The sequence below is a fragment of the Rhinoraja longicauda genome, chromosome 1 (genome assembly GCF_053455715.1).
Source record: "Rhinoraja longicauda isolate Sanriku21f chromosome 1, sRhiLon1.1, whole genome shotgun sequence".
NCBI classification, from domain to species: domain Eukaryota; kingdom Metazoa; phylum Chordata; class Chondrichthyes; order Rajiformes; family Arhynchobatidae; genus Rhinoraja; species Rhinoraja longicauda.
Window position 1 is genome coordinate 69,177,859 of NC_135953.1, and position 27,186 is coordinate 69,205,044.

The 27,186-nt window shown below is 42.5% G+C and overlaps 1 protein-coding gene across 8 annotated transcripts in view; it reads right to left on the minus strand.

Moving 5' to 3' along the window:
- LOC144593813 (Krueppel-like factor 3) overlaps positions 1-27,186 on the minus strand; it is a 93,918-nt gene that overhangs the window by 16,358 nt on the left and 50,374 nt on the right. For 6 of the 8 annotated variants that reach the window (XM_078399959.1, XM_078399934.1, XM_078399973.1 and 3 more), the window contains 6 exons: positions 19,724-19,821; positions 11,587-12,064; positions 10,611-10,694; positions 8,323-8,464; positions 6,809-6,868; positions 4,646-4,753 (listed from right to left, as the gene is read on the minus strand). In XM_078399959.1, the coding sequence (XP_078256085.1) occupies positions 4,646-4,753; positions 6,809-6,868; positions 8,323-8,464; positions 10,611-10,694; positions 11,587-12,064; positions 19,724-19,780 (929 nt within the window). In that variant the 5' untranslated portion in view covers positions 19,781-19,821. Of the gene's footprint in view, positions 1-4,645; positions 4,754-6,808; positions 6,869-8,322; positions 8,465-10,610; positions 10,695-11,586; positions 12,065-19,723; positions 19,822-19,905; positions 19,993-27,186 lie in introns of those variants that run through there. The other 2 variants (XM_078399951.1, XM_078399980.1) reach the window with 2 other exon arrangements.

The following is a 27,186-nucleotide window of genomic DNA, read 5'->3' on the forward strand; positions in this document are numbered from 1 at the left end:
CCAACTTTAGATAGTTCCTCTGTCCCTCTCTTCCCCTCCCCAGTTCTCCCTCTATCTTCCTGTCTCCACCTATATCCTTCCTTTGTCTCGCCCCCCCTGACATCAGTCTGAAGAAGGGTCTCGACCCGAAACGTCAACCATTCCTTCTCTCCTGAAATGCTGCCTGACCTGCTGAGTTACTCCAGCATTTTATGAGGAAATCTTATGGTGTCTATCCGAAATTTCACTTCCTACATCTAGGGTGTGGTTTTAGCCTTTTTCCAATTTCAACTGGTCTATGGATCTCAGCATAGAGTTTTGTAAAGCAGATCTAGTGCTCTAAAGTGCTCTAAATGCCTAATTCACAGTAGAGAAACTTGACCCGGCCATTTATATTTTAGAGATACAGCATAGAAACAGATCCTTTGGTCCACTGAGTGCATGCTGAATATTGGTTACCTGTTTACACCAGTTCTATGTTATCCCACTTTCATATCCACTCCCTACACATTCTGGACAATTTTGCAGCGTTCAATTAAACTACAAACCTGGTTTGTACATTTGGAATGTGTGAGGAAAACGGAGCACCTGGCTGAAACCTATGTGGTCACAGTGAGAACATGCAAACTCCACACCCAAGGTCAGGATCGGTGGCGTCGTGGTAGAGCTACAGATGGTGGTGTCGTGGTACAGCTACTCTGGCCTTACAGAGCCAGAGATCCGAGTTCAATATTGACCATGGGTGCTTGTCTGTACGGAGTTAGTTTGTACGTTCTCCCCGTGACCTGTGTGGATTTTCTCCAAGATCTTTGGTTTCCTCCCACACTCCAAATATGTAGGTTAATTGGCTTGGTGTAAATGTAAAATTGCCCTTAGTGTGTGTGTGGGGTACTATTAATGTGCAGGGATCGCTGGTCAGTGCGGACTCGGTGGGACGAAGGGCCTGTTTCCGCGTTGTATCTTTAAACTAAACAAAACTAAACGCCTGTGCCTGGTTCATATCTCTCCAAACCTTTCCAGTTTATGTGCCTGTGACATGTGTAAGTGCCCTATAAATGTCATAATTGTTCCCGTCGCTACCACTTGCCCTGGCAGCTTGTTCCTTGTTCGCACCCCCATCTGTATGGAAAAAGTTGCCCCATAGGACCTATTTAAATTTTCACCCTCTTTAAATGATGCCCTCTAGTTTTAGTCCCCACTACACCGGGAAAAATACTGTGGTTGTTAACCTTATCAATGCCCCTCATGATTTTATAAACCTCTGAGTCAACTCTCAGCCTCCTATCCACCAGGAGAAAAAAAACACTCCTATCCATTCTCTCCTTTAACCTCAAACTCACCAAACCTTGGTAATATCCTTGTAAATCCTTTTTGCATCCTTTCCAATTTAATAATATCCCATCTATATCAGGATGACCAGAACTGTACACAACACTTCATTTTGTAATATTGCGTGCAGTTCTGGTCATCCCATCACAGAAAGTATGTAGATGCTTTGGAAAGGATGCTGTAGAGGTTTGTTTACCAGAATGATGCCAGAATTAGGTGGTTGGACAGACGTGGATTGTTTTTTTCGGGAGGTTGCACGCAGACTTGACAGAAGTATATTAAATTATGAGAGACCTAAATAGTGTAGACAGTCAGAATCCTTTACTCAGGATGGAAATATCAAATACTGAATACTCAAATACAAAAGGTGTCAGAGGTTATGGGGAGAAGGAAGGAGAATGGGGTTAGGAGGGCGAGATAGAACACCCATGATTGAATGGCGGTTTAGACTTGAAGGGCCGAATGACCTAATTCTACTCCTGTCCCTTATGACAAGAGGGCATAGCTTTAAGGTGAGAATGCCTATGTTTAAAGAAGATGAGTGTGGCAAGTTTTTTTTTACACAGAGGGTGTTGAGTGCCTGGAACGTGCTGCTGATGGTGGTGGTTGAGGCAGATACCATAGTGGCATTTAAAGGTACGTGCAGGTAGATACGAGTTGGTCTTGGCATCATATGCGGCACACACATTGTGGGCCAAAGGGCCTATTCATAAGCTGTACTGTTCTATGTGGCCTTAACAATGACTTGTACAGATATAACATGAGATCCCAATGCTGGTGCCCAATGCCCTATCTAATGAGCCAAGCATGTCAAATGTTTTCTACACCACACTGTCAACCTGCATGGCTACCTTCCTGGAACTATGTATCTGCACCCCTGAGTCATTCTCTTCCACAACACTCCCCAGAGGGCCCTTCCATTTACTATGCAAGTTCAGCCATGGCTTGGCCCACCAAAATATATCATCTCTCATTTATCTGAATTAAATTTCATCTCGGCCCATTGGCCCAGTTGATCTTGATCCCTTTAAAAATTTAGATAACTTTTTTCACTCCCCACTATACTATAATTTTTAATGTCATCCACAAACTTACTACCATGCCACCTATATTCAAATACAAATCTTTAAAGTAAATAACCAGCAGTGGACTCAACACCGATCCCTGTGGTACATCACTTGTAATACACCTCCAGTCTGAAAAATAATATTTTACCACCACCCTCTATTTACTCTCTATCTTAAATGCAGTTGACTAACCTGCCTTGGATCCCATATGATCTAACCTTCTGGACGAAATGATCTTTGCAAAGGCCTTGCTAAAATTCATATTGACAACATCTACTACACTGCCTGTAAATAATCTTCTTGGTCACCTCTTCAAAAAACTCAATCAAATAGGTGAGATACGATTTCTTACACACAAAACATTGCTGACAATTCCTAATCTGAATTTGCCTTTCCAATGCATGCTAATCCTATCTCTCAGGATCCTTTCGAATAGTTTCCCAATCTCTGATGTAAGGCTCACCAATCTACAGTTTCCAGGCTTTCCCTGCAGTTTTTATAATATAAAGTCACAACATTAGCCATCTCCAGTCTTCCGGCACCTTCCAGGACAATCGATGATACAATGTCCTCGGATTCTCTTGATCAGGTCTTAAGGATTTATCAACCTTAATGCACTTTACGATTTCCAGCACCTTCTTTTCTGCAAGGTGGATCTCTTCAAAATATCACTATTACTGTCCCTAAATACCTCAGCAACCATGTCTTTCCCCATGGTGAATACAGGCACGAAATACTTATTTAACACCTGATCCATCTACTGTGACTCCATACAAGGACAACCCGGTTGATGTTTAAGTGGCCCTCTTTTCTCTCGTTATTCTTTTTCTGTTAATATACTTGTAGAATCTCGATGGATTCACTTGTAACTCCAAAAGTTAACTCTTGTCACCCTTTTGCTTTCCTGAATTGGTAATACGGTGATAAAATTAGAGTCATAGTCATAGAGTGATACAGTGTGGAAAAAGGCCCTTCGGCCCAACTCGCCTACACTGGCCAACAATATCCCAGCTACACTAGTCCCATTTGCCTGCGCTTGGTCCATATCCCTCCAAACCTGTCCTATCCATGTACCTGTCTAACTGTTTCTTAAACGACGGGATAGTCCCAGCTTCAACTACCTCCTCTGGCAGCTTGTTCCATACACCCACCACCCTTTGTGTGAAAAAGTTACCCCACGGATTCCTATTAAATCTTTTTCTCTTCACCTTGAACCTATGTCCTCTGGTCCTCGATTCCCCTATTCTGGGCAAAAGACTGTGCATCTTACCTGATCTATTCCTCTCATGATTTTGTACACCTCTACAAGATCTCCTCTCAACCTCCTGCGCTCCACGGAATAGAGACCCAGGCTACTCAATCTTTCCCTATAGCTCACACCCTCTAGTCCTGGCATCATCCTCGTAAATCTTTTCTGAACCCTTTCAAGCTTGACAAAATCTTTCCTATAACACGGTGCCCAGAACTGAACACAATATTCTAAATGCGGTCTCACCAACGTCTTATACAACTGCAACATAACCTCCCAACTTCTATACTCAATACTCTGACTGATGAAGGCCAGAGTGCCAAAAGCCTTTTTGACCTTATCTACCTCAACCTTCAAGGAACCATGCACCTGTACTCCTAGATCCCTCTGCTCTACAACACTACCCAGAGGCCGACCATTTACTGTGTAGGTCCTGCCCTTTGTTCGATGTCCCAAAATGCAACACCTCACACCTCTCTGTATTAAATTCCATCAACCATTCCTCCACCCACCTGGCCAATCGATCCAGATCCTGCTGCCATCATTCACAACCATCTTCACTATCTGCAAAACCACTAACTTTTGTATCTTCAGCAAACTTGCTAATTTTGCCCTGAATGTTCTCATCCAAATCATTGATGTATATGACTGACAGTACCGAACCCTGAGGCACACCACTAGTTACAGGCATCCAGTCTGAGAAGCAACCTTCTACCATCACCCTCTGCTTCCTTCCATGGAGCCAATTTGCTATCCATTCAGCTCTCCTTGGATCCCATGTGATCTAAATTTCCAGAGAAGCCTATCATGCAGAACCTTGTCAAATGCCTTACTGAAGTCCATGTACACAACATCTACAGCTCTGCCCTCATCAACCTTTTTGGTCATGTCTTCAAAAAATCAATCAGATTTGTGAGACACGAACTCCCACGTACAAAACCATGCTGACTATCCCTAATCAGCCCTTGCCCATCCAAATGCCTGGATATCCTATCCCTCAGGATACTCCCCAGTAACTTACCAACTGCAGATGTTATGCTCACCGGCCTGTAGTTCCCAGCATTTTCCCTGCTGCCCTTCTTGAAAAGAGGCACAACATTTCCCATCCTCCAGTTGTCCCGCACCTCTCCTGTATTTAAGGACAACTCGTAAATTTCAACCAGGGCTCTCGCAATTTCCTCATTAGTTTCCCACAATATCCTCGGATATATCAGATTAGGCCCTGGAGATTTGTCTACCTTCAAACACGACAGTACCTTCAGTACTTCTTCAACAGTAACCTTGGCTGCTCTCAAGACACTTCCATTGACTGCTCCAATTTCTTCCATCCTACTGTCTTTCTCTTCGGTAAATTCAGAGGAGAAATACTCATTTAGGACCTTGCCCATCTCCTGTGGCTCCACACAGAGGTGACCACTTTGATCCCTGAGAGGTCCCACTTTCTCTCTAGTTACCCTTTTCCCCCTTATGCATTTATAAAATCTTTTGGGATTGGCCTTGATGCTACCCGCCAGAGCTATCTCCTGGCCCATTTTTGCCATTCTGATTTCCTTTTTTAGTTTTCTCCTTAGTTCCCGAAATTCCTCCAGGGATGCACTTGATCCCAGCTGCCTATACCTGCCCCATGCATCCTTCTTGTTTTTGACTAATGTCTCAATTTCCCTCGTCAGCCAAGCTTCCTTACGTTTGCCTGATTTTCCCTACACTCTAACGGGGACGTACACACCCTGAGCTTTCTTCAGTACTCTTTTAAAAACATCCCAGTTGGCCGATGTTCCTTTCCCCTCTCATAACCTGCTCCAGTCTACTTGAGCGAGACCATCTCTCGTACCCTCAATGTTGGCCTTACCCCAGTTGAGCATTTTAACACGTGGACCCTCTCCGTCCCTATCCATAACTATCTTAAATTTAATCGAACTGTGGTCACTGGTTCTAAAAGGCTCCTCCACACACACATCATTAACTTGCCCTTCCCAATTTCCCAATACTAGATCCAGGGTTGCCCTCTCACATGTGGGGTCCTCCACATACTGCTTAAGAAAACTCTCCTGAACACCTTTGATGAATTTTGCTTGAATGCTGCACTGTGCAGTCACAAATGCAGCAGAAAGGATAGGGGAAGAGATGGGGAAGAATACCAGTGGTGCTTTGCAGACATCTTTAAACCCCTCCCCACCCGACTCCAATTTGAGCTTCCCACTTGCATTAAAAAGACCACTCTCACACCAGTACAAAGTAAAACGTCATGGTGTAGCTTAACGCCAACCATCCTGTGGCTCTGACAACATGAAGTGCTTTGAGAGGTTGGACGTGGCGCACATCACCTCCAGTCTCCCAGACCGCCTTGATCCAGCGCTGCCGTCGCAGCTGCGGCTTGCCTGCAGTCCGTCTGTCTTTTGTGTTTTTTGTTGTTTTTGTATGAATTGTAGTTTTAATATGGTGTAGTGTTTGTATGTTATGTGTGGGGGGAGGGGGTGCGAGGGAACGGGAACTGTAAAAAATTCTCTTTCCCGAACGGAGACACGACCTTTGTTTCTGTGTCGTGTCTCCGTTCCCGTTGCGGCCCACCAGCGGCCATGCACCTGGGACCACCTGGGGCTCTGGTTCGCAGAGCCCACGGCCCGGACTCATCACCTGCGGCGCTGGCTGCCTGCGGATGCTGCGGGAGCAGCTGCGACACGTCTCCGGAGGCTCCGGCGCGGGCCGCGTGGACGTCAGAAGCCCGCAGGCCCCTGGGTGGGGGCCGACATCGGGAGCTCTGGCAGCGGCAGAGGAAGCGTGTTCGCCCGCCCCAAATCGCGGGGCTTGGGTCGGCCCGCCGCGGACCTTTCACCGTCCGGCGAGGCCTGGAATAGGCCGCGGACCTTTCACCGTACGGCGCGGCGCTCCAATGTCGGGAGCCCCGACGTGGCAAGTTCAACAGCCTGACCTCGGGAGAAGACGGCAGGGAAGAGAAAAGACATTTTGGCCTTCCATCACAGTGAGAAGGGACTGGAGGAGACTCACTGTGATGGATGTTTCTTTTGTTTGGTGTTAGTGTATGATTGTATGTGTTATTGCATTTTTATTGATTATTCTTATTGGTCTTAGTGTTTCAACTGCGGGTAATGTTTCATTTCACTACACATTTATGTGTATGTGACAAATAAACGATTATTGACTATTGACGATTGAGTTTGCCTACCTCCGGAACAGCTCCATGTCAGACGTCATCTCCCTGGCCCCACATTCATCTCTGGAATATCTGGAACAACAAGGACACCTACGTCAGACTCCTATTTATTGAGTATTGCTCCTACTTTACCACCATAATTCGAACCAAATACATTTCTAAACACCTGGACCTCGGGCTCATCACTTCCTTCCGCAGCTGGGTCCTTGATTTCTTGACCCAGATTCTGAAACCAGTAAAGGTAGGTGACAAAACATTCTCCAGGATAATTCTCGACAGTTTTACCCCGTAACGCTGAGTTCTCTGCCCATTACCGTACTCCCTGTACACTCGCAACTGTCCGGACAGATTTTGTTCAAACTCCATTTACAAGTTTGAAGGTGACACCACCAGATGTGGGCCAGATCTCAAATAATGATTAGACTAAGTATAGGAAAAAGGTAGAGAGCTGAGTAACTTGGTATCAAGACAGCAGCCTCTTCCTCAATGTCAGCAAAATGAAGAAACCCATCTTACCTTCAGGAGGTGAATGGTGTGCATGTCCCAGTTAGCATAAATGGAGATAGTCAAGAGCTTCAGGTTCTCGGTTTAGAAATTATTTGTACATCACAAATAATTTCTCTTGTTCCAAGCACCTTGATGCTATGGCCGGAAGGAGCACCATTGCCTCTACTTCTTTAGAAGACTAAAGAAATTTGGCATGTCTCCAATGACTTAACAATTTCTACAGATACATCTGAGCAAGCATCCTATGGGGATGCATCATGGCTTAGTTTGACCACTGCCCTTCCCAAGACTGCAAAAAATTGCAGAGAGTTTAGAGCTCATCTCGGTCCATCACACAAACCAGCCTCCCTGACCCAACCCCATCGACTCCATTGACACCATGCTGCCTGAGGAAAGCAGCCAACATCATCAAAGACCACTCACTGCCCGGTCATTTACACTTCTCCTCTCTCTCTCTCGTTGGGCAGAAACAAAAAAAGCTTCAAAGTACAAACCATCAGATAAAAGAATAGCTTCCTCCCATTTGTTATCAGACTCCTGAACGAATCTCTCATTAACTAAGGTTGTTTTCCTGATCTCCCAAATTACCTCGTTGCAGATCTCTATAAATGTAAGCCTTTCCCGTTAATTGGTTAAAATCTTAGGACTCTTTTCATGATAATCTTTGATCCAAAATGCCTTGTCTCTACTGCATTTATGTAAAAGACTTCTGTCTGTTTCCCTAACGTTGGCACTTTTGAGAAATGTTGTTGCTCGTTCCTGGAAAGGGAAACCTTGCTGCAGACGTACATGCATCAACGATGTACATTAGGTACATAAATTGAATGTAAGACACGTCAGGCGGCTCAGTGAGGTGATACTTTCCCTGGGAATAACATAATCAGGCATCATGGGGAGGGGAGGTCCCCCTCAGACAGCTTCTGCTTTCCCTCCCAAAAATTGCCCACAGTTCAATTGCTGGCGTTTCTTTTGCATTTTAATGCAGCTGAAAAATTGGTGAAGCAGCAGTGCAGACTTACTCATGCGATGTCACCGGCTGCATGGGACTGAGGACTGAAGAAGACACCTCGTTGATGCAGTTATCCACCAGGTCGTACTCCTGCTTGCACTTTATCGCCTTCATCACCATGTGACTTTGATCATCTGAGGTAAGAAGTGGAACTAAGCGACAGAAAAAAAGGAACCTCGTCAAAAACTTGATTACATTTGCCGACAAAAATCATGCTAATTCATCATTCGGCATCAGGTAACATCTCACCTCATCCCACTTAGTCTACTTTTATTTTAGTTTCTACTTTTTTATAATGCAATGTCCTAAAATCTGTGGATCTTTAGATCATTAAGAAAAAAATTAAATCGAATAACACCACGTATTTTTCAATGACACCAATTTTATATGTGTGGCTCAAAAATTTTGGTGCGTAAATAAGTTGTAGTTCAGTGCCTCATGGCTGAGGCAAACTCCATGCTAAGGTGAAGATACAACCCAGATCACTGGAGATGTGAGGTAGCCGCACCACTGAACCTCTGATCAGAGAGTGACAGTACAAGAACTACAACTGCTCCCAGAGTCTCTGATAAAAGAGGTCTCATGCTCATACATTTAGGTATGTATACGTGAGCATTTCCACACACTGGATGAAGTCGGGCTTGGGATAGATCGCTGCCACTCACTGTCAAAGCCAACCATCAAAATGTTGACTGTCACAGGCAATGCATGGAATTGAATTCCAGCAAGGAGTTAACACTGTCAGTCCACCATCGACTCCATCTACACTTCGTGCTGCCTCAGAAAAGCAGCCAACATAATCAATAACTTGTTCCATCTTGGTCATTCCTTCTTCTCCCCGCTCCAATCAGGCAAAAGTACAGAAGCTTGAAAGCACGAACCAGATGACTCAGGAATAGCTTTTCCCCCTCTGCTATCAGGCTTCTGAAAGCCCTTCCATAAGCTAAGGTACTGTCTGATTTATCTCTATCCTGTTGCGGACATTGGATTTTGTCTCTGGAACTGTTGTGCTACAATGATGAGAACTATATTCTGGCCTCTGTATCTTCCCCCTTGCTCTACCTATTGTACCTCAGTTTGACATGATTGTGTTTACTTATAGAACTACCTGATCTGTATGGATAGAATGCAAATCAAAGCTTTTCACTGTACCTAGGTACAGGTGACAATAATAAATCTAAACCTAAACCTAAAGAAGGGATGGGGAGAAGAAAAGATCAAAAGGAAAATAAATCTGTGTATATAACGTACAGGAATGCCAAATGTACAAGAAAGATCTCCCAGGCTTTTAATACGAGACAGCTGGAATAAGCAGTTTGAGATAAGATGGTGCAAGGTAACTGATGAAAATATTAAATCAGCCATACCCCCACCCTGGTGATATTTATCATCAAAAACAACTATAACAGAGGCATAACAAACATTGAAAGAAACGTGACAGTTACCACATTTGTGGTCCAATGCACTACGTTAATAAGCAGCAGGATGTGGGCTTGCACCTCAGGTTCCTGATAATTTGGATTTAGTTGGTGGAAAAAAACCATGGAAATTAAATGCTGCTTTTGGGAAAACTAACCATGAGGCTAGTTGACCAAAACCGTGGAGGAACTTAACGGGTCAGGCAGCATCTGAGGAGGGAAATGGACAGGAAATGTCTCGGCTCGAGACCCTTCTTCAGACTGACTCCAACCAGAAACATTGCCAATCTATTGCCTCTCCAGATGCTGCCTGACCTGCTGAGTTCAACCAGCACATTGTGTTTTGCTCAAGATTCTTGCTCAGGATCCTTTAGGAGAATGAGAGGGGATCTTATAAAAACATATAAAATTCTTAAGGGATTGGACAGGCTGGAAGCAGGAAAAAAATTCCCGATGTTGGGGAGTCCAGAACCAGGGGTCAGAGTTTAAGAATAAGGGGTAGACCATTTAGGACTGAGATGAGGAAAAACTTTTTCACCCAGAGAGTTGTGAATCTGTGGTATTCTCTGCACAGAAGGCAATGGGGGCCAATTCACTGGATGTTTTCAAGAGAGTTATATTTAGCTCTTAGCGCTAAGGGAATCAAGGGATATGGGGAGAAATCAGGAACGGGGTACTGATTTTGGATGATCAGCCATGATCATATTGAATGGCGGTCCTGGCTCGAAGGGCCGAATGGCTTACTCCTGCACTTATTTTCTATGTTTCTATTCCAGCATCTGTAGCCTCGTGTCTCCATGAAGCTGGCGGATGGTTTAAGACCTAGCAGGTTCACTAACAGAACGTTGCAATTCTGCCCGTGCAGGCGATGCTTATTTACCTCCTCGGGACTGGTTACAAAACTGTGGATGCTGTGGCCGGGGGAGATTTCGGGGACCAGAGATTGCACATTGCAAAGGAAGACCTAATGAGGGAAAATGAATTAAAAAATGAGAAACCACACAAACAAAGCGAAGCACATATCAGATTTTTGTATCAATGCCGATGGGTTGAATTTTTGCAAAATGTTGGCAGTTGCATTTGGAAGCATTTCCCTGCACGTGTCAGAATGTTCAGGGCTCCAGTGCAGATGTGCGAGATTGTGAAGGCGTCACACTTGCTGCCAAGGACTGGGCTCCAGTGCTGGTCTCAACATTGTTGCAATTCCTCACCACTTGGAATGTGATTTTGCTTTGAGAATGGCTGCAAGGGACCGGCAATGTTTTAAATATATATATATATATTTTTTGTTTTGCACTTATTTCAATTTTATTATTTCCATCTTTTCTAATACCAATAACTTAAAACATTTTTTGATTATATTTTACATAGTTAAGGAATGTTTCCGGATGACAGGGTTTCACAGTAAATCATGTCAGGTCACATGATTTAGCTGGTGGTCAAAGTTCATTCAGATTTTGTGTGTGCTCGACCTGCCACTCATATCCCATCCTCCTCCAGGTGATGGGACTTGCTAAATTCCTGTCTGATAGTTATTCTTCAACAAACCCCAGCAATTCAGATTCACTAGCCAAATGGTCGTATTGAAGGATCTTGGTGTATGCAAATTTCCTGCTCTTCTTGCTTACAGACAGCGATCTCGCTGGTTACGAAGTGGGGCTCGGGACAGAAGTGCTTTGGACTATCCTAAAAAAAATGAAAGATGAATTCTAAATAAAGATTTTGACATCAACTTTAAAGTTGCAATGTTATCAGCACCGCACATACCAACACTGGGAAAGAACAATGGGCACTTGCCCTGTATAACATCACAGTTGAATAACATAGTTCTATGTATTGGCATTAAGTGCACTCACCTTGCTGATTATTCCTCATGTCATCTTTCAACATAGTAGAAACCATTATGGACTGAGTGTAAGGCTGAGTATATACGACGGGCTGTACCACCACTGGGTGAATCACTGGGTACAATGCTGAGGCTGGAATGGTTGAACGCGATAAGAGGTGGCTTGTCAGCACCGTGGAGTTGCCTAATGACATGCTGACAGGAGGCTGAGGTGACCTCTTACTAGGTGAGCTAGAGCGAGAAATACTCATTGTAGGAGATGTGGAAGACAGCACAGTCAATGTGTAAGGCGAGGAAGGGGAACTTGACATACGCGGAGAATGTCTCTTGTTCAGTGAAAGATCTACTGGCTCGATTTGACCTCCATTAGCCTCGAGTGATTGAAAAAGTCCGGCTTGGGAGACAGGATGCGTAGTGTAAATGATGCTGTGATTGTTCTCGGGTTTAAAATCGTGCTTTAGTCGGGCCATATACCCTTGTTGGAATGGCTGCAAGAGAAGGATGGAAAATAATTAGCTACAGTCAAAACAGCTTTGAAATTACTCAAATGGAAACCTGCATAAATGTAATGTGAAGAGAATTCATATCTCCTACATCATCCATTCCACACCACTGCTCTGTGGAATGTGTTTGGAGGTTGTTTAAAGGCTACTTGACAACTCCCTCAGTGGGCTGGGAGCTGATTTTGTTCCCCAGTTTGTCCACTGCTTTTCCCATTGACTTACGATGGAAATGCAATGGACAGGCTGAGGTAAACTTATTAAGTTTACATATAAAGGGGTGCATCATGGTTTGAGGCTTGAAGAGACAGGCAAAGTTTGTTGGACAGAAAAGTCCAAAATAGATTAATACCCCACACTTTTGTCTTAATTAACTATAGAATTACTTTGAGACCAACCATAGATATTGTGAAAACTGCACGTGACTAAAAAAGATATTCACGTGTAATTTCAAAAAAATCTTTAAAGTTGCTGCAACTAACAAACTATACAAACTCAGCGAGCTGTAAAACAGATTTCGCCCATCCTCCTATTTATAACACTTGTCACCTTTATGTAACTTTAAGGTGCGGTAGGAACACCTGATTATCAGTTTGGTGGTTCACACCTACATAAAACATATAAATATGTGATTACTACATGCATCCTTGTCCATAGTAAACAAGACTGAAATCAGTGAAATTCAACATTTATATTTTTAATAATTAAGAAATAAAGTACAACATTCTTGGATCTATCTGCCCAAACTTCAATAGATGTTGGTTGACCCCTCAGCGTCTTACAAGAACTGCTCCTCCATTGTGTGCCTAGCAGTGTACATTAGGTCAACTGCAGAGAACATTGGAGAGGAGCCCACCTTTCATCCAATATTCAAAAGGCCACAGCAATGCTAGGAGTCATGTCCTCTCTCAATCCAGACCGTAGTTATCTGATAACTAATGAAGCGGTTGTGGAAAGGTGGTGTGTCTGGATTTCACAATGATGAATTATTGTCATGCACGATTGTGAAATTCATTCCAGGATCAAATGTTTAACAACTTCGATGTCATTGTCATTAACTGCAGTGTGTTGTTGAAGTATAGATACTTATTCCCTCGTGCATGTGATTTCAATGATCTCAGTTTTGCCAGCAACTTGGTTGCTATATTTGGCCTCAGCCTCTTCAAACGGAAAAGATTTTTGAAACACAAAGTTACTTCTGCTTTAAGTTGTTAAGATCTCAATCTAACTTCCACAAATTGGAAAACTTCAGATCTTGCAATTGACGCTGTTGCTATGCAAAGTTCAAAAGCTTAATCCAGCAATCACAAAATTCCACCATAATTATTACAAGTTTAAACCTTTCTTTTTAAACATATTAATTACTTTATTATTGTAGAGAAAAGGATGAGATCATTAAGCATAACAATTAGCATTCCATGGCGTCAAGAGAAAAAACATATTTCGGTGCTATTTATTTAAGTCTCCCATTCAAGGTCATTGAGGGGAATTTGTACCACGCTTTGAGAGTGGGGAAGATTCCAACAAGGGGACATAGCTTCAGAATTGAGGGACAAAGGTTTAGGGGTAACATGAGGGGGAACTTCTTTACTCAGAGGGTTGTGGCTGTATGGAATGGGCTTCCGGTGGAAGTGGTGGAGGCTGGCTCGATTTTATTATTTAAGAGTAAATTGGATAGGTATATGGATAGGAGGGGATTGGAGGGTTATGGTCTGAGTGCAGGTAGATGAGACTAGGTCAGGGAGAATGGTCGGCATGGACTGGTAGGGCCGGACAGGCCTGTTTCCATGCTGTAGTTGTTATATGTTATATGTTATATGTTATAATGTCATGGATAACAGGGACAATGTTAAGTGTAGGAAGGAACTGCTGATTTGCTGGTTTAAACCGAAGATAGACGTAAAAAGCTGGAGTAACTCAGTGGGATAGGCAGAAGGGTCTCAACCCAAAACGTCACCCATTCCTCCTCTCCAGAGATGCTTCCTGTCCTGCTGAGTTACTCCAGCTTTTTCTGTCTATCTTAGAGACGATGTTAACCCTATCTGCCTGGTGGAAGCCAGAGGAGTGGGCAATTAAAATCATCCAACCATCGAAGGAGGCAACAGAAGCTGACAGTTGCACCTAAAAGTACAGGCACCGAAAATCAGAGGGAACCCAATGCAATGTTAAGTCTGTTGTTTGGAAGGAAAAGGGTGGTGGGTTTCCTGTTTGACCAAGTCACTGAGCATGAGAGGATGGGCCTGAGAGAGGTCAGATGAGCTGATGAGGGGCAAGAATGTTCCACCAAGGGCCATAACGAAAGCTATTATTGGGACCTCTCCCATGCCTTCAGACTGCAGGATTTCTAAGGAGACACACCACCACCCTGGCAGGAATAAATGGATTTGGCCAGCAGAATTAGAAGATTGGCTCTGGTGTTATGGATGCTTTACCAGCTCATGCCACTGCACGCCTGCTGAAAACCATCTCATAATTGAAAGGCTGATGTTCTCAAATAAACTTGTTATAAAATTAATGTTATAAAATTAAAATAATTACATTTATACATCTTCTGTGCACAGCAACAAACTAAAAATGAAATATATATATAAAAAAATATAAGGAAACACTATATTTCTTCATTTCAGCATTGAAAGTTAAATCAGAAGTTGAGATGTTACATTTGCTTATTTCTTGCTTTTAAGCCAATTCTTCCTGAGGTAAAAGAAAACGCCCTTGAACCAACAACTGCTTAATGTGTAGGAAGGAACTGCAGATGCTGGTTTAAACCGAAAATAGACACAAAATGCTGGAGTAATTCAGCGGGACAGGCAGCATCTCTGGAGAGAAGGAATGGGTGACGTTTCGGGTCGAGACTGAAGAAGGGTCTCGACCCAAAACGTCAGCGATTCCTTCTCTCCAGAGATGCTGCCTGTCCCGCTGAGTTACCCCAGTATTTTGTGTCTATCAACAACTGCTTAATGTGTGCAAAAATGCACTTATATTTATAATTGGGCTAACAATGATATGAACAATATTTCCTCACATAAATCTATTTGCCTACTTCATACTGTGCTGTTATTTGTGTTTTGGGGATTCACAGGGTCTGAGGAAATGTCATCAAATAATTTGGTTTCTACACTAAAATGGAGAGAAATCCCGCATGAGGTATGTGAGCTGTGAACTAAACGCACTTTACCCGATGTGGGAAATGGTCAGGACAGTGCTTTTTGCACTTTTCGCAGTAGGATATCTAAAATGTTCCTTCACTTGCCACACATCCAAATGAATGGAATCAGTGCGGTTCTAGTTAATCACAAAAGAAAATAACTATTCTTGGAGCGAAGCAAAGGGCAGAATTACTGGATATGTTTGATGCTCAGCAAACATAGCTGAATATTATAAATCCCATTGAAATGTATCATTGTCCCGCTGCAATATAATGTGTAACTGATATCTGTGTCAACAGGTTGGGAATGACAAGTCTGTCGCACATATTCTCTCATCCCAATGACTGAGAAATTGATCCTCTGAGAATGTGAAAAAACTGACTGGTGGATTGCCAGATTTAATAGTTCATTTACTTTTGACATATGCAATGATTTGTAAATATGAAGAGATTGATACGACAATAACAGAAATATAGAATATGATAAATGGATTTAATGGTAAGCATTGGTTTTGAGGGATAATATCTTACATGCGATGGGACAGAAAACAAACCAGACGTCTGCCCTGGGGCGATGTCGTGTTTGTTTTATTCTTGCATATACTCCACCCAACTGATAAATCATGAGAAAAGGTCAAAAAGTTTCAATGACTTTTGCTTGCTTTCTCCACCGTGAGAATGGCCACATTGTATTGGCTGTAACGCATCTTTGGGTGTAATTATGAAAGGTGTGATACGAAAATATGTCTTTATTTTTTTTTCTTTGTGGAATAGAATCTGCCCATCTCAAGTTGCTAAATTTGCAGTCAGAATTTGTCAGACTTTATCAGCAGCTGGTATCAATTAGCATAGAGTGCTGATCAACTCAATCTGATTTACATTTGTCTTCTGTTCACTTATAATGCTGTTTTTTAAATTTGATTCTCTGAGTGGGAACTTACTCTGTTGCTCAAAATTGAAAATCCTGTGCAGAGCACTACTGAGGTCAATAATGCAGCCCTGGCTAGTTACTTCCCAATCCTGAGAGGGAGACACAATCCTTATCGCCTGACGTTCAAATAATCGTTCTCTTACTATAAGGTATGCTCAAGATGTGTGACACAATTCTCTACAGATGAATGCAAGAACCTTAACATCATCCATGATAAGCAATCTACTTGAGTGGTACCCAATCCAGTAGCCTAAACATTCATTCCCTCCCCTTCTATTCATTGTGTCTGCAGTGTTTGCTTTCAACTAAATGCATTGCAGTTACCTGCTCATGCTCTTCTGAAAGAACCTTTCAAATAACCCAAATGTTACTAACACTTAGTTACTACGACATGAGTATAGCATCAGGCAGCATGGCAGCGCAGCAGTAGAGTTGCTGCCTTACAACATCAGAGACCCGGGTTCAATGATGATGAAGGGTGCTGTCTGTATGGAGTGTGCATGTTCTCCCCGTGACCTGCGTGGGTTTCCTTTAGGAGCTCTGGTTTCCTCCCACACTCTAAGACGTACAGGTTTGTAGACTAATTGGGTTCGGTAAAATTGTAAATTTTCCCTCGTGTGTGTAGGATAGTGTTATCGTGCGGGGAACGATGGTCAACATGGACTCGGTGGGCCAAAGAGCCAGTTTTAACACTGTATCTCTTAGCCTGCAGATTCTCTTCCAAATCATATGTCATGCAAACTTTGGGTTATAACACCTTTCCATAATTGTCACAGCATCAAATTCCTGAAACTCTTTAAAAAAAGAGCACTGTGGACTTCACTAGTAGGACTGCAGCAATTCAAGATGGCAGCTGCTACCTTTGCAAAGGCTGTCATGGATTGCTATAAAGTGTCGCATAATACATGGGCTATTTTTACAGACATTCTTATAACCATGTTAATCGTGACATTGACAGAGACGTGGGAGTTGGCCATCAGCCGCTCCTCGAGGAAATGAATGGTGCTGGGGGGGTCCAAGAAATAGACAAAAAAAAAATACGCTCTTCTTTCTCAAAATATAGAAACTCCATTAATACTATAGTGTTGGCTCCATTTGCCAAAGCACATGTGCTGAGAGTGTCAAAGATAGAGCGTTCAGTCAGGCTGTGTGTAAATATCCATCACAGAATCTCAACACCAATTTCCTCTCTATCAAGATTGTAACATTTGTGCCAAAGATACATAGCTTTTAGGTGAAAGAGTCGAGTGAAGGATATTAGATATTCTAACAGTGGCCTGTATCTTTCATTTGTTTGATTGAATTGGTATCTTTTTCATTATCTAAGATATACTGAAAGTTACGACTGAAGAATGAATTAGTACTGTAAAATTGCTGCATTCTGCCTCCCATCAACAATTATAATATAACATCAATGTCAAAATTATAGTATAACATCTAAATAAACACTTGAAACTTAAGGATTTAATATTGTTTCAATGTTAAAAGCAGCCTTCTTGGAAACTATGTTTAATTGGCACAGAGATTTTAATGAACCCATCAGCTGCCAGATTCCACCTGCTCAGTATTTTATCCTTATCCCTCCCCAATGTAATCAAAGGTTGCTGTTGAATATGATGCCTAATTTGTACCCTTGAAACTCTTAAGACTACAATGGCCTCATATCATAATAACCCGATGAAACTGAGTTTCACAGAGACCGCATTTACATTTTCTTAAATGTTCAAGAGCTAGTTCACATGCCGTGACAACTTTGCAATTCAACACTTGTTCATTGTAAGGATCAATATTAGTGTGCAGTAAACCACCTTTTCCGTAGTATGTGCAAAACTGATGCCACGAGGAGTGAGGTTTTTTTTGGAATTAAATTGGAGTAAATGATAAGATTATTTAGAACTTTGCAGCTTCGAAAATTAGCTGAACCTCTCAGAAAATACACTCAAAATCACTCTAAAAAGTCTGTTGCTTTGATCACTCAACAGGCGTGGAATACAGATAGCATTCCCATTGTTACCCATGCAAGCTAAACATATTGGAAATGATCAACCCTACATCCATCAAACTTTGTTTTAGTTGGAGTCAACGTGGCCTGGGTCCAATGTTAACTTGTAAAATTAGGCTGTATTGTTGTCCCTGGTTTTGAAAAGCTGTGCTGCTAGCTAATCCCAATCAACAACTGAATTTAAGCACCGGCTTTAAAAGTAAGGAGAAATTTGACCTTGGTCGTTTGTGCTAAGTGAACAATGCAGTAACAATTGGGTGTGGTACTCTACTTTTGAACTTTGGTTCCACAGACTCAATGGAAGCAAGTTTTGGAAATTGAACACAATGTGCAGCTGCTGCTTTATAAAGCGCACTTGGTGCTTGCTGCTGGAGACAGTCCCATACCCTTTTATTGCACATATTGTACAATCGGAAAGATTATCAGCAGACAGCACTCTAAAACAACTGTGAAACACTTTCAATAATCTATAATATTCTCTACAGGTGCCAGTGAACTCAACTGGAGACATTTTGTCATTACTATGGCAATTGCGATATGGATCGTATCCATGAGGCGGCTGAACTCTGTCCTATTTATATTTTGCCATTTAATAAATTAGCTTCCTCGATGGTGAGCTAGCCAGTTGGATACAAAATTGGCTTGAAAGTAGGAGACAGAAAGTGGTGGTGAAGGGTTGTTGTTCAGACTGGAGGTCAGTATCATATTTTGTGCCCCAGAGATCAATGTGGGGTCCACTGTTGTTCATTATTTATATTAATGACATTAACAATTATAACAATGATTTGAGCGTGAATGTAGGTGGCCAAGTTAATAAGTTTGTGGGTGGCATAAAAATGGGTGATGTATTGAACAGTGACGGAAGTTATCTACAATTATATTGGGAACTTGATCGATAGGTCCAATGGGCCAAGGAATGGCAGATTGAGTTTAATTCAGATAAATGCAAGGTATTGTGTTTTGGTTAGACAAAGCAGGGCAGGTCCTAAACAGAAAATGGTTGGACCCTGAGGAGTGTTGGAGAACAAAGAGATCTAGGGGTGCAGGTACATAGTCCATGAAAGTGAATGACTAAAGATAGACTGGGTGAAGAAGTCCCTGGGCGTGCTTCCATCATCATTCAGTACATTGAGTACAGGATTTGGGGCATCTGGTTATATTATAGAAGACATAAGGCCAGATTTTGAGTATGAAGTTGTATCAATGATGCCAAATTAAACGAATCCCTTTTGGACTGCACGTGATTCATATCTCTCCATTCCCTGCATATCCATGTGCCCATCTAAAAGTCTCTTAAATGCCGCTATGCTATCAGATTTAAATGGGACCCGAGGCACAACTTTTTCACATGAAGGGTGTTGTGTATATTAAGACAGCTGCCTGGGGAAGTTGTTGAGGCAGGCACAATTAAGACATTTGGACAGGAAAGCTTTGAAAGGATATGGTTAGGCACTGGCATGTGGAATTAGCTGGGTTAGGCAATTTGATCTTCATGGTGAGTTGAGCCAAAGGGGCTAAAGCTCTATGAATCTACTAAAAGCTTAAGAATAAAAATAACATGCTCACCATTGAAATTGGCTCCATTGGGTCTTGTTTTCCAGGCAAATAGTCAAACATGAGCATTTTGAGCGAGCTCCAGTCCCAGAAAAAGTTGTCTTTTCCACCTGTTAAAGAGAAAGATCTTGAATATGATCGGTGGACTCACTCTGCGCCTACACGAGAAAGCACAACCTAAGTGAATTGTTCACCTGTGGGCAGCATCCCAGTTGAAGCAAGATCTACATCCCCTCCAAGCAATATTGGGGAAATACAACCCCAGGGGGGTGTAAAATAGGACCATCTCATTGCAGTCGATCATAAATGACCCCACCTCTGCAGAGGAGGGCGTGTGTTGATGCCAGTGATTGGACATGAATATTGGCCTCCAATTCTATAGAGAAAGTAATCCATTCATTACAGCACCTAAAAAAATGGATAGGTTAACTCCTCAGCAGAGCTATTTCTCAACATATGAATAAATCTCCAAAGATTAATTACCCTCGCCTTGATATAGTGAATGCCCTTTACTGTGTTGTCTCCACAGAGTGATGTCTCCAGCAAGGGAATCCTCCCAACCTGTGCAAGACATCACAAAGTGAATGCCCTGATCATCAACTGGTATTGACAATGTATATTATTTATAATAGTTTGCATAAACTCCATTTTGTTGCTTTGTCCAAAACTCTCAAAGATCCTGTGCTGTGATTTGTAATTGCAGCTTTTATGCAAGCATGCAATATCCAATTAATTTATGCATGGGGTGTAACATGGTATGTTAATCAGTAAAGTGCATCTTAAAATGTACACTGAGCTTCCACAGAGACCTGTTCTGTTTTATTTTACTTTGCATTATCACAAAAATGCATGGAAAAAGAATCAATTCAAAATTATTAAAAGTATCAATGCAAATGTATTAATAATATTAGAATAATTACGTGCTATTTTATGTATCTCGGTTTAAAAACACAAACGTTGCAAAAAAGTTTGTGAGTGTGTGAGTTTCCACCGGATGATTCGGTCTCCTCCCACATCCCAGTGTCGTGCAGGTATGTGGCTTAATTTGCCTCAATAAATTGCCTCAAATGTGTGGGAGTGGGTGAGAAAGTGGGATAACACAGTGCAGTAAGAATGGTCGGCGTGATCTCATAGAGTCAAAGAGTGATAATAGCGTGGAAACAGACCCTTCGGCCCAACTTGCCCACACCGGCCAACAGGTCCCAGCTACACTAGTCCCATCTGACAGCATTTGGTCCAAACCTGTCCTATCCATGTACCCAGGTAGACGCAAAATGCTGGAGTAACTCAGCGGGTCAGGCAGCATCTCTGGAGAGAAGGAATGGGTGATGTTTCAGGTCGAGACCCTTCTTCAGACTGATGTCAGGGGAGGGGTGGGACAAAGATAGAATGTGGTCGTGACAGTCAGATTAGTGCGAGAACTGGGAAGGGGGAGGGGGTAGAGAGGGAAAGCAAGGGCTGTCTGAAGTTAGAGAAGTCACTCTGTTCATACAGCTGGGATGTAAACTACCCAAACGAAATATGAGGTGCTGTTCCTCCAATTTGCACTGGGCCTCACTCTGACAATGGAGGAGGCCCAGGACAGAAAGGTCAGATTGGGAATGGGAGGGGGAGTTGAAGTGCTGAGCCACCGAGAGATCAAGTACTGATGTTCTCAAGAGAGAGTCAGTTTTATCTCTTAAAAACTACTCTCCTGTCACTTTGTAAAGGTAATCCTTCTTTGAATAAACTTGCGTCCAGTCATTGGCTGGTTTAACTGTTAGAGACATCAGCCAAACATTAGGCTTACCAAAATCAACTGTTTGGAACATCATTAAGAAAAAAGAGAACACTGGTGAGCTTACTAATCGCAAAGGAACTGGCAGGCCAAGGAAGACCTCTACAGCTGATGACAGAAGAATTCTCACTTTCATAAAGAAAAATCCCCAAACACCTGTCCGACAGATCAGAAACACTCTTCAGGAGTTGGGTGTAGATTTGTCAATGACCCCTGTCTGCAGAAAACTTCATGAACAGAAATATAGAGGCTGCACTGAAAGAAGCATACCACTGAGCGGCAAAAATAGGATGGCCAGGTTACAATTTGCCAAGAAGTACTTAAAAGAGCAACCACAATTCAGGAAAAAGGTCTTATCATATCATATCATATATATACAGTGGGAAACAGGCCTTTTCGGCCCACCAAGTCCGTGCCGCCCAGCGATCCCCGTACATTAACACTATCCTACACCCACTAGGGACAATTTTTACATTTACCCAGCCAATTAACCTACATACCTGTACGTCTTTGGAGTGTGGGAGGAAACCGAAGATCTCGGAGAAAACCCACGCAGGTCACGGGGAGAACGTACAAACTCCTTACAGTGCAGCACCCGTAGTCAGGATCGAACCTGAGTCTCCGGCGCTGCATTCGCTGTAAAGCAGCAACTCTACCGCTGCGCTACCGTGCCATGCCGTCTTGGGGACAGATGAGACGAAGATTAACATATCAGAGTGATGGCAAGAGCAAAGTATGGAGGAGAGAAAGAACTGCCCAAGATCCAAAGCATACCACCTCATCTGTGAAACACGGTGGTGGGGGTGTTATGGCCTGGGCATGTATCGCTGCTGAAAGTACTACCTCACATCTTCATTGATGATACAACTGCTGATGGTAGTGGCATAATGAATTCTGAAGTGTATCAACACATTCTACCTGCTCAAGTTCAAACAAATGCCTCAAAACTCATTGGCCAGCGGTTCATTCTACAGCAAGACAATGATCCCAAACATACTGCTAAAGCACCAAAGGAGATTTTCAAAGCGAAAAAATGGTCAATTCTTTAGTGGCCAAAGTCAATCACACGATCTGAACCTAATTGAGCATGCCTTTTATATGCTGTAGAAAATTGAAGGGGACTAGCCCCCAAGACAAGCATAAATTAAAGATGGCTGCAATACAGGCCTGGCAGAGCATCACCAGAGAAGATACCCAGCAACTGGTGATATCCATGAATCGCAGACTTCAAGCAGTCATTGCATGGAAAAGGATATGCAACAAAATACTAAACATGTCTACTTTCATTTACATGACATTGCTCTGTCCCAAACATTATAATGCCCTGAAATGGGGGGGACTATGTGTAAACACTGTTGTAATTTCTACATGGTGAAACCAAAATGTATAAAAATGGCCTTTATTAAAATCTGACAATGTGCACTTTAACCATATGTGATTTTTGCTATTACAAGTCTCAAATTGTGGAGTACAGAGGCAAATAAATAAATGTCCCAAACATTATGGAGGGCACTGTAGCTTGTTTAAAGTTGTCTGAGTTGGCAAGGTTCGCAAGGGTGAGAGGATTTGGTTTTCCTGATCACTTTTGCTCTTTATGTCCCTGACTTTTGCCCTAGTTTAAACCATGGCTCCAGTAAGAACATTTTAACTATTCAATTAGTTAGCTAGCAAAGATTACAAGATTTGTAGGGAGGAACTGCAGATGCTGGTTTAAACCAAAGACAGACACAAAAAGCTGCAGTAACTCAGCGGGTCAGGCAGCATCACTGGCAAAAAGGAATAGGTGACGTTTTGGGTCGAGAAGGGTCTTGACCCGAAATGTCAACTATTGCTCTTCTCCAGAGATATGGCCTGACCCGCTGAGTTACTACAACTTTTTATGTCTGTCTAAAGATTACAAGATAATGATTTTCAGTTTGACAAAATCCAGGCAAAATAAAAATCAATCTTAAAATGTATTTTAATTTAAGTAGGGTGTAGGAAGGAAATGCAGATGCTGGTTTAAACCGAAGATTGACACAAAAAGCTGGGGTAACTCAACGGGACAGGCAGCCTCTCTGGAGAGAAGGAATCGGTGACGTTTCAGGTATATGTATATAAATGATTGGCCTAATGTATGTATATATATCAGATGTAGTTAATATAGACATTATTGTGTAAATAGGTGTATTCATATGATTGTAGGGGTGAGTGAGTATATATGTAGTTATACATTCTGCTTTAGTTAAACATTTTGTTCAAGATGGCCGCGCCGTTGTGTTTGGCTGCCTGCCACTGTATGTTTCTTTTTTTTTTCCTAATCAGATGTGCAGCACTTTGGTCAACGTGGGTTGTTTTTAAATGTGCTATACAAATAAAATTGACTTGACTTGACTTGACTTATATATGTATTTTAGGTATTAGTTATTATAGATAATACTTGATAAATATTGATTAGGGAATGGGGGTAGGATTAAATAAGTTCACACTTCCTACTCCTTTTCGCACATGTAAAGACGTTAAGTAATGGATGAAATTCTTTGTATTTCTTCTGTTTTTTGTTTATTTTCTTTTTTAATTGATGTCTTTTAACATGTTCGAAATAAAATGATAGAAAGAAAGAAAGAAAGACCCTTCTTCGGACTAGACTAATTTAAGGAAGTATGTTCTATTGTGTCAGTGCCTTTTCTACTCCCTTCATTTAGCGCTATCCTGGTTAGCAAATGATTCCCCGGTCATAAGGTGTGACAGGCCCTGCGGCCTTTGTCTGTAACAACCACAGTGGGTCTGGAGAAAGCTTCCAATTCCATATTTACCAAGAGGTGTTATTTTACACAAGTGAATCCACCAAAGGGTGGATCATACATCACCCTTTCAGCCAATGAGGAGAGATAGCTCAAACAAGAGCTGAGAAGAACCCGTCACACGAAACACAGAAGGAAGAGTGTGCTGGCCTTTGTTCGAAGTAGAGTGTCTCCTGGGACACACGGTGTGGCAGGGCTTCTCACCCACCCACGCTCCTGGGAAGAACTGCATTCTCCAACCGAGATGCTCACAGTCCTTTTTAAGGGTCGCAACAAAGCAACTTATTGAAACGTATAAGATAATTAGGGGATTAGACACATTAGAGGCAGGAAACATGTTCCCAATGTTGGGGGAGTGCAGAACAAGGGGCCACAGTTTAAGAATAAGGGGTAGGCCATTTAGAACGGAGATGAGGAAGAACTTTTTCAGTCAGAGAGTGGTGAAGGTGTGGAATTCTCTGCCTCAGAAGGCAGTGGAGGCCAGTTCGTTGGATGCTTTCAAGAGAGAGCTGGATAGAGCTCTTAAGGATAGCGGAGTGAGGGGGTATGGGGAGAAGGCAGGAACGGGGTACTGATTGAGAGTGATCAGCCATGATCGCATTGAATGGCGGTGCTGGCTCGAAGGGCTGAATGGCCTACTCCTGCACCTATTGTCTATTGTCTAACTGTAATAATCATGCATCCCAAAGGAGAAAACCAGCATTATTAATCTCGTGGCAGAACTGGACTGACAGTATTTCCTGAGAAGTACTAGTTACATGCATTTATTCACAAAATGCTGGAGTAACTCAGCAGGTCAGGCAGCAACTCAGGAGAGAAGGGGTGGGTGACGTTTCGGGTCGAGACCCTTCTTCAGACTGAAGAAGGGTCTCGACACGAAACGTCACCCATTCCTTCTCTCCTGAGATGCTGCCTGACCTGCTGAGTTACTCCAGCATTTTGTGAATAAATACCTTCGATTTGTACCAGCATCTACAGTTATTTTTCTTACACTACCTGTTACATGCATTCCTTCTCTCCAGAGAAGCTGCCTGTCCCGCTGTTACTCCAACATTTTGTGTCTACCTTGGTCCACCCTCATTGTTCTGGTAATGTTTTATTTTAAATTATAGGATTTTCTAGAAAGATAAATCAGATCTGAAGGACACAAACAAAAATCGCATTGGTACAATGTCAATCATCCGCTCAGGATAAATCGTAGCCCTTGTATCCAATGATTCACTTCTGGATTTAATCACAGATGCAGCATAAGATAGGTGGTGACAAATATGAGGATTGTAGGATTCTCATGTAGGAAAATTGAAATATTATAGGAATCTGAGGGGTAACTTTTTCACACAAAGGGTGGTGGGTGTATGGAACGAGCTGGCGGAGGAGGTAGTTGACGCAGGGAATATTGCAACATTTAAGAAGCAATTAGACAGGCACATGGATAGGTTTAGAGGGATATGGGCCAACCCTAGGCAGGTGGGACTAGTGTAGATGGGACATGTTGGTCGGAGTGGGGCATGTTGGGCTGAAGGGTCTGTTTCCACGGTGTATGACTCTATGAGACAAACTAGCAATGTGACAATGGTCAGACCTACTGAAATGTTGATTGTGGGATAGATGTTATGCTGTGATCTGGGGAGACAGTTGAAAGGCACCTGGTGCATCGACAGGCTTTTTTGGTGCTTTATCTGTACTTTATGAATCTGTAACTACCCTGCACAACCCAAGAACGAATAAAGTGATAACAATCTACTTATATGGGGATAGAATGGGAGCAGCAGTGAGGATGGAGAGGGCAGGTAAGTTGAGGTCCAAGGTCTCCAAGCACTCAGTGTATAATCTTCTCCAGGTGCAGTTATTGTGCATTTTCAGGCAGATTTCTCCACAGGTTCTTAAATGTCCCACCTGCTAATTTGGGGGAAGACCAGCAGCAACCCTGAAGAAAGTTCATGGACAGGCATTTTCCACTGACCTTCTGACCTAAGTGAGGGGTCAGAACTACTAATGCAGGAATGGCTGGGGATAAATGGTGCTTGACCCTAAGCACAGGTGACGGTCAGTGTTAGGTGCGGGATTCAGTTAACTACTCATATCATTATAGCACCTCCTTCACCTGACCTCAGCCGGGGTAGCTTCTCACAGGCTTATCTGCTCTCAGCGATTAAGTTAAAAATTAATAGGTGGATATTAAATGGGCATCTTTTGTATTCCAGCAGCACACAGCAGACTGCACAGACATCTTGCACATTGCTATGGTCATGACCACGTCTGTGTGCAGAAGTGAAAGTAGCGATTGTAGTGACTTGTGCCAGATGATGAAAACAGGGTCAGTTCCACAGCACTAAATGGTCAAGAACCACTTCTGCTAAAGTAGCTCTGTAAACAAGTGGGGCAAAATGTACAGGCACAAGGCAGAAACCAGAGGGATCCTGCACTGATCAAATACCGTGTTGAGAAGATGTTAGTAAAACAGGAGAGTAGGATACACCCACAGGCACACACATTTACAGCCATGCATAAATATATGCGCACACAACCAAATATATATGTACAGACATGGACAAATACAAACGCACGTGCACACACACAAATATATTTACAGACATACAAAAATACATGTATACGCACACAGGCACAAATATGCAAATGCGCACACATGCACACACACCATAGACCTACGAATTATCATAATTTAGGTAAAACCATTCCTTTGATAAATCTAAAACAAAGGAATTAACGATGAGGTGAAAGTTTATCAAAAGATACAGATATGTTTTTGCGTGCTGAAAATTTCTCTATTCAGTTTTTCAACAAAATAATTAGCCAGCATAAAAGAGATGGCTAACACTATTTTACTAAATTAGCAGACAAACGGATATATTGATCTTTCTTACACAATTCTCACCAAACAATTTCAATCTCCA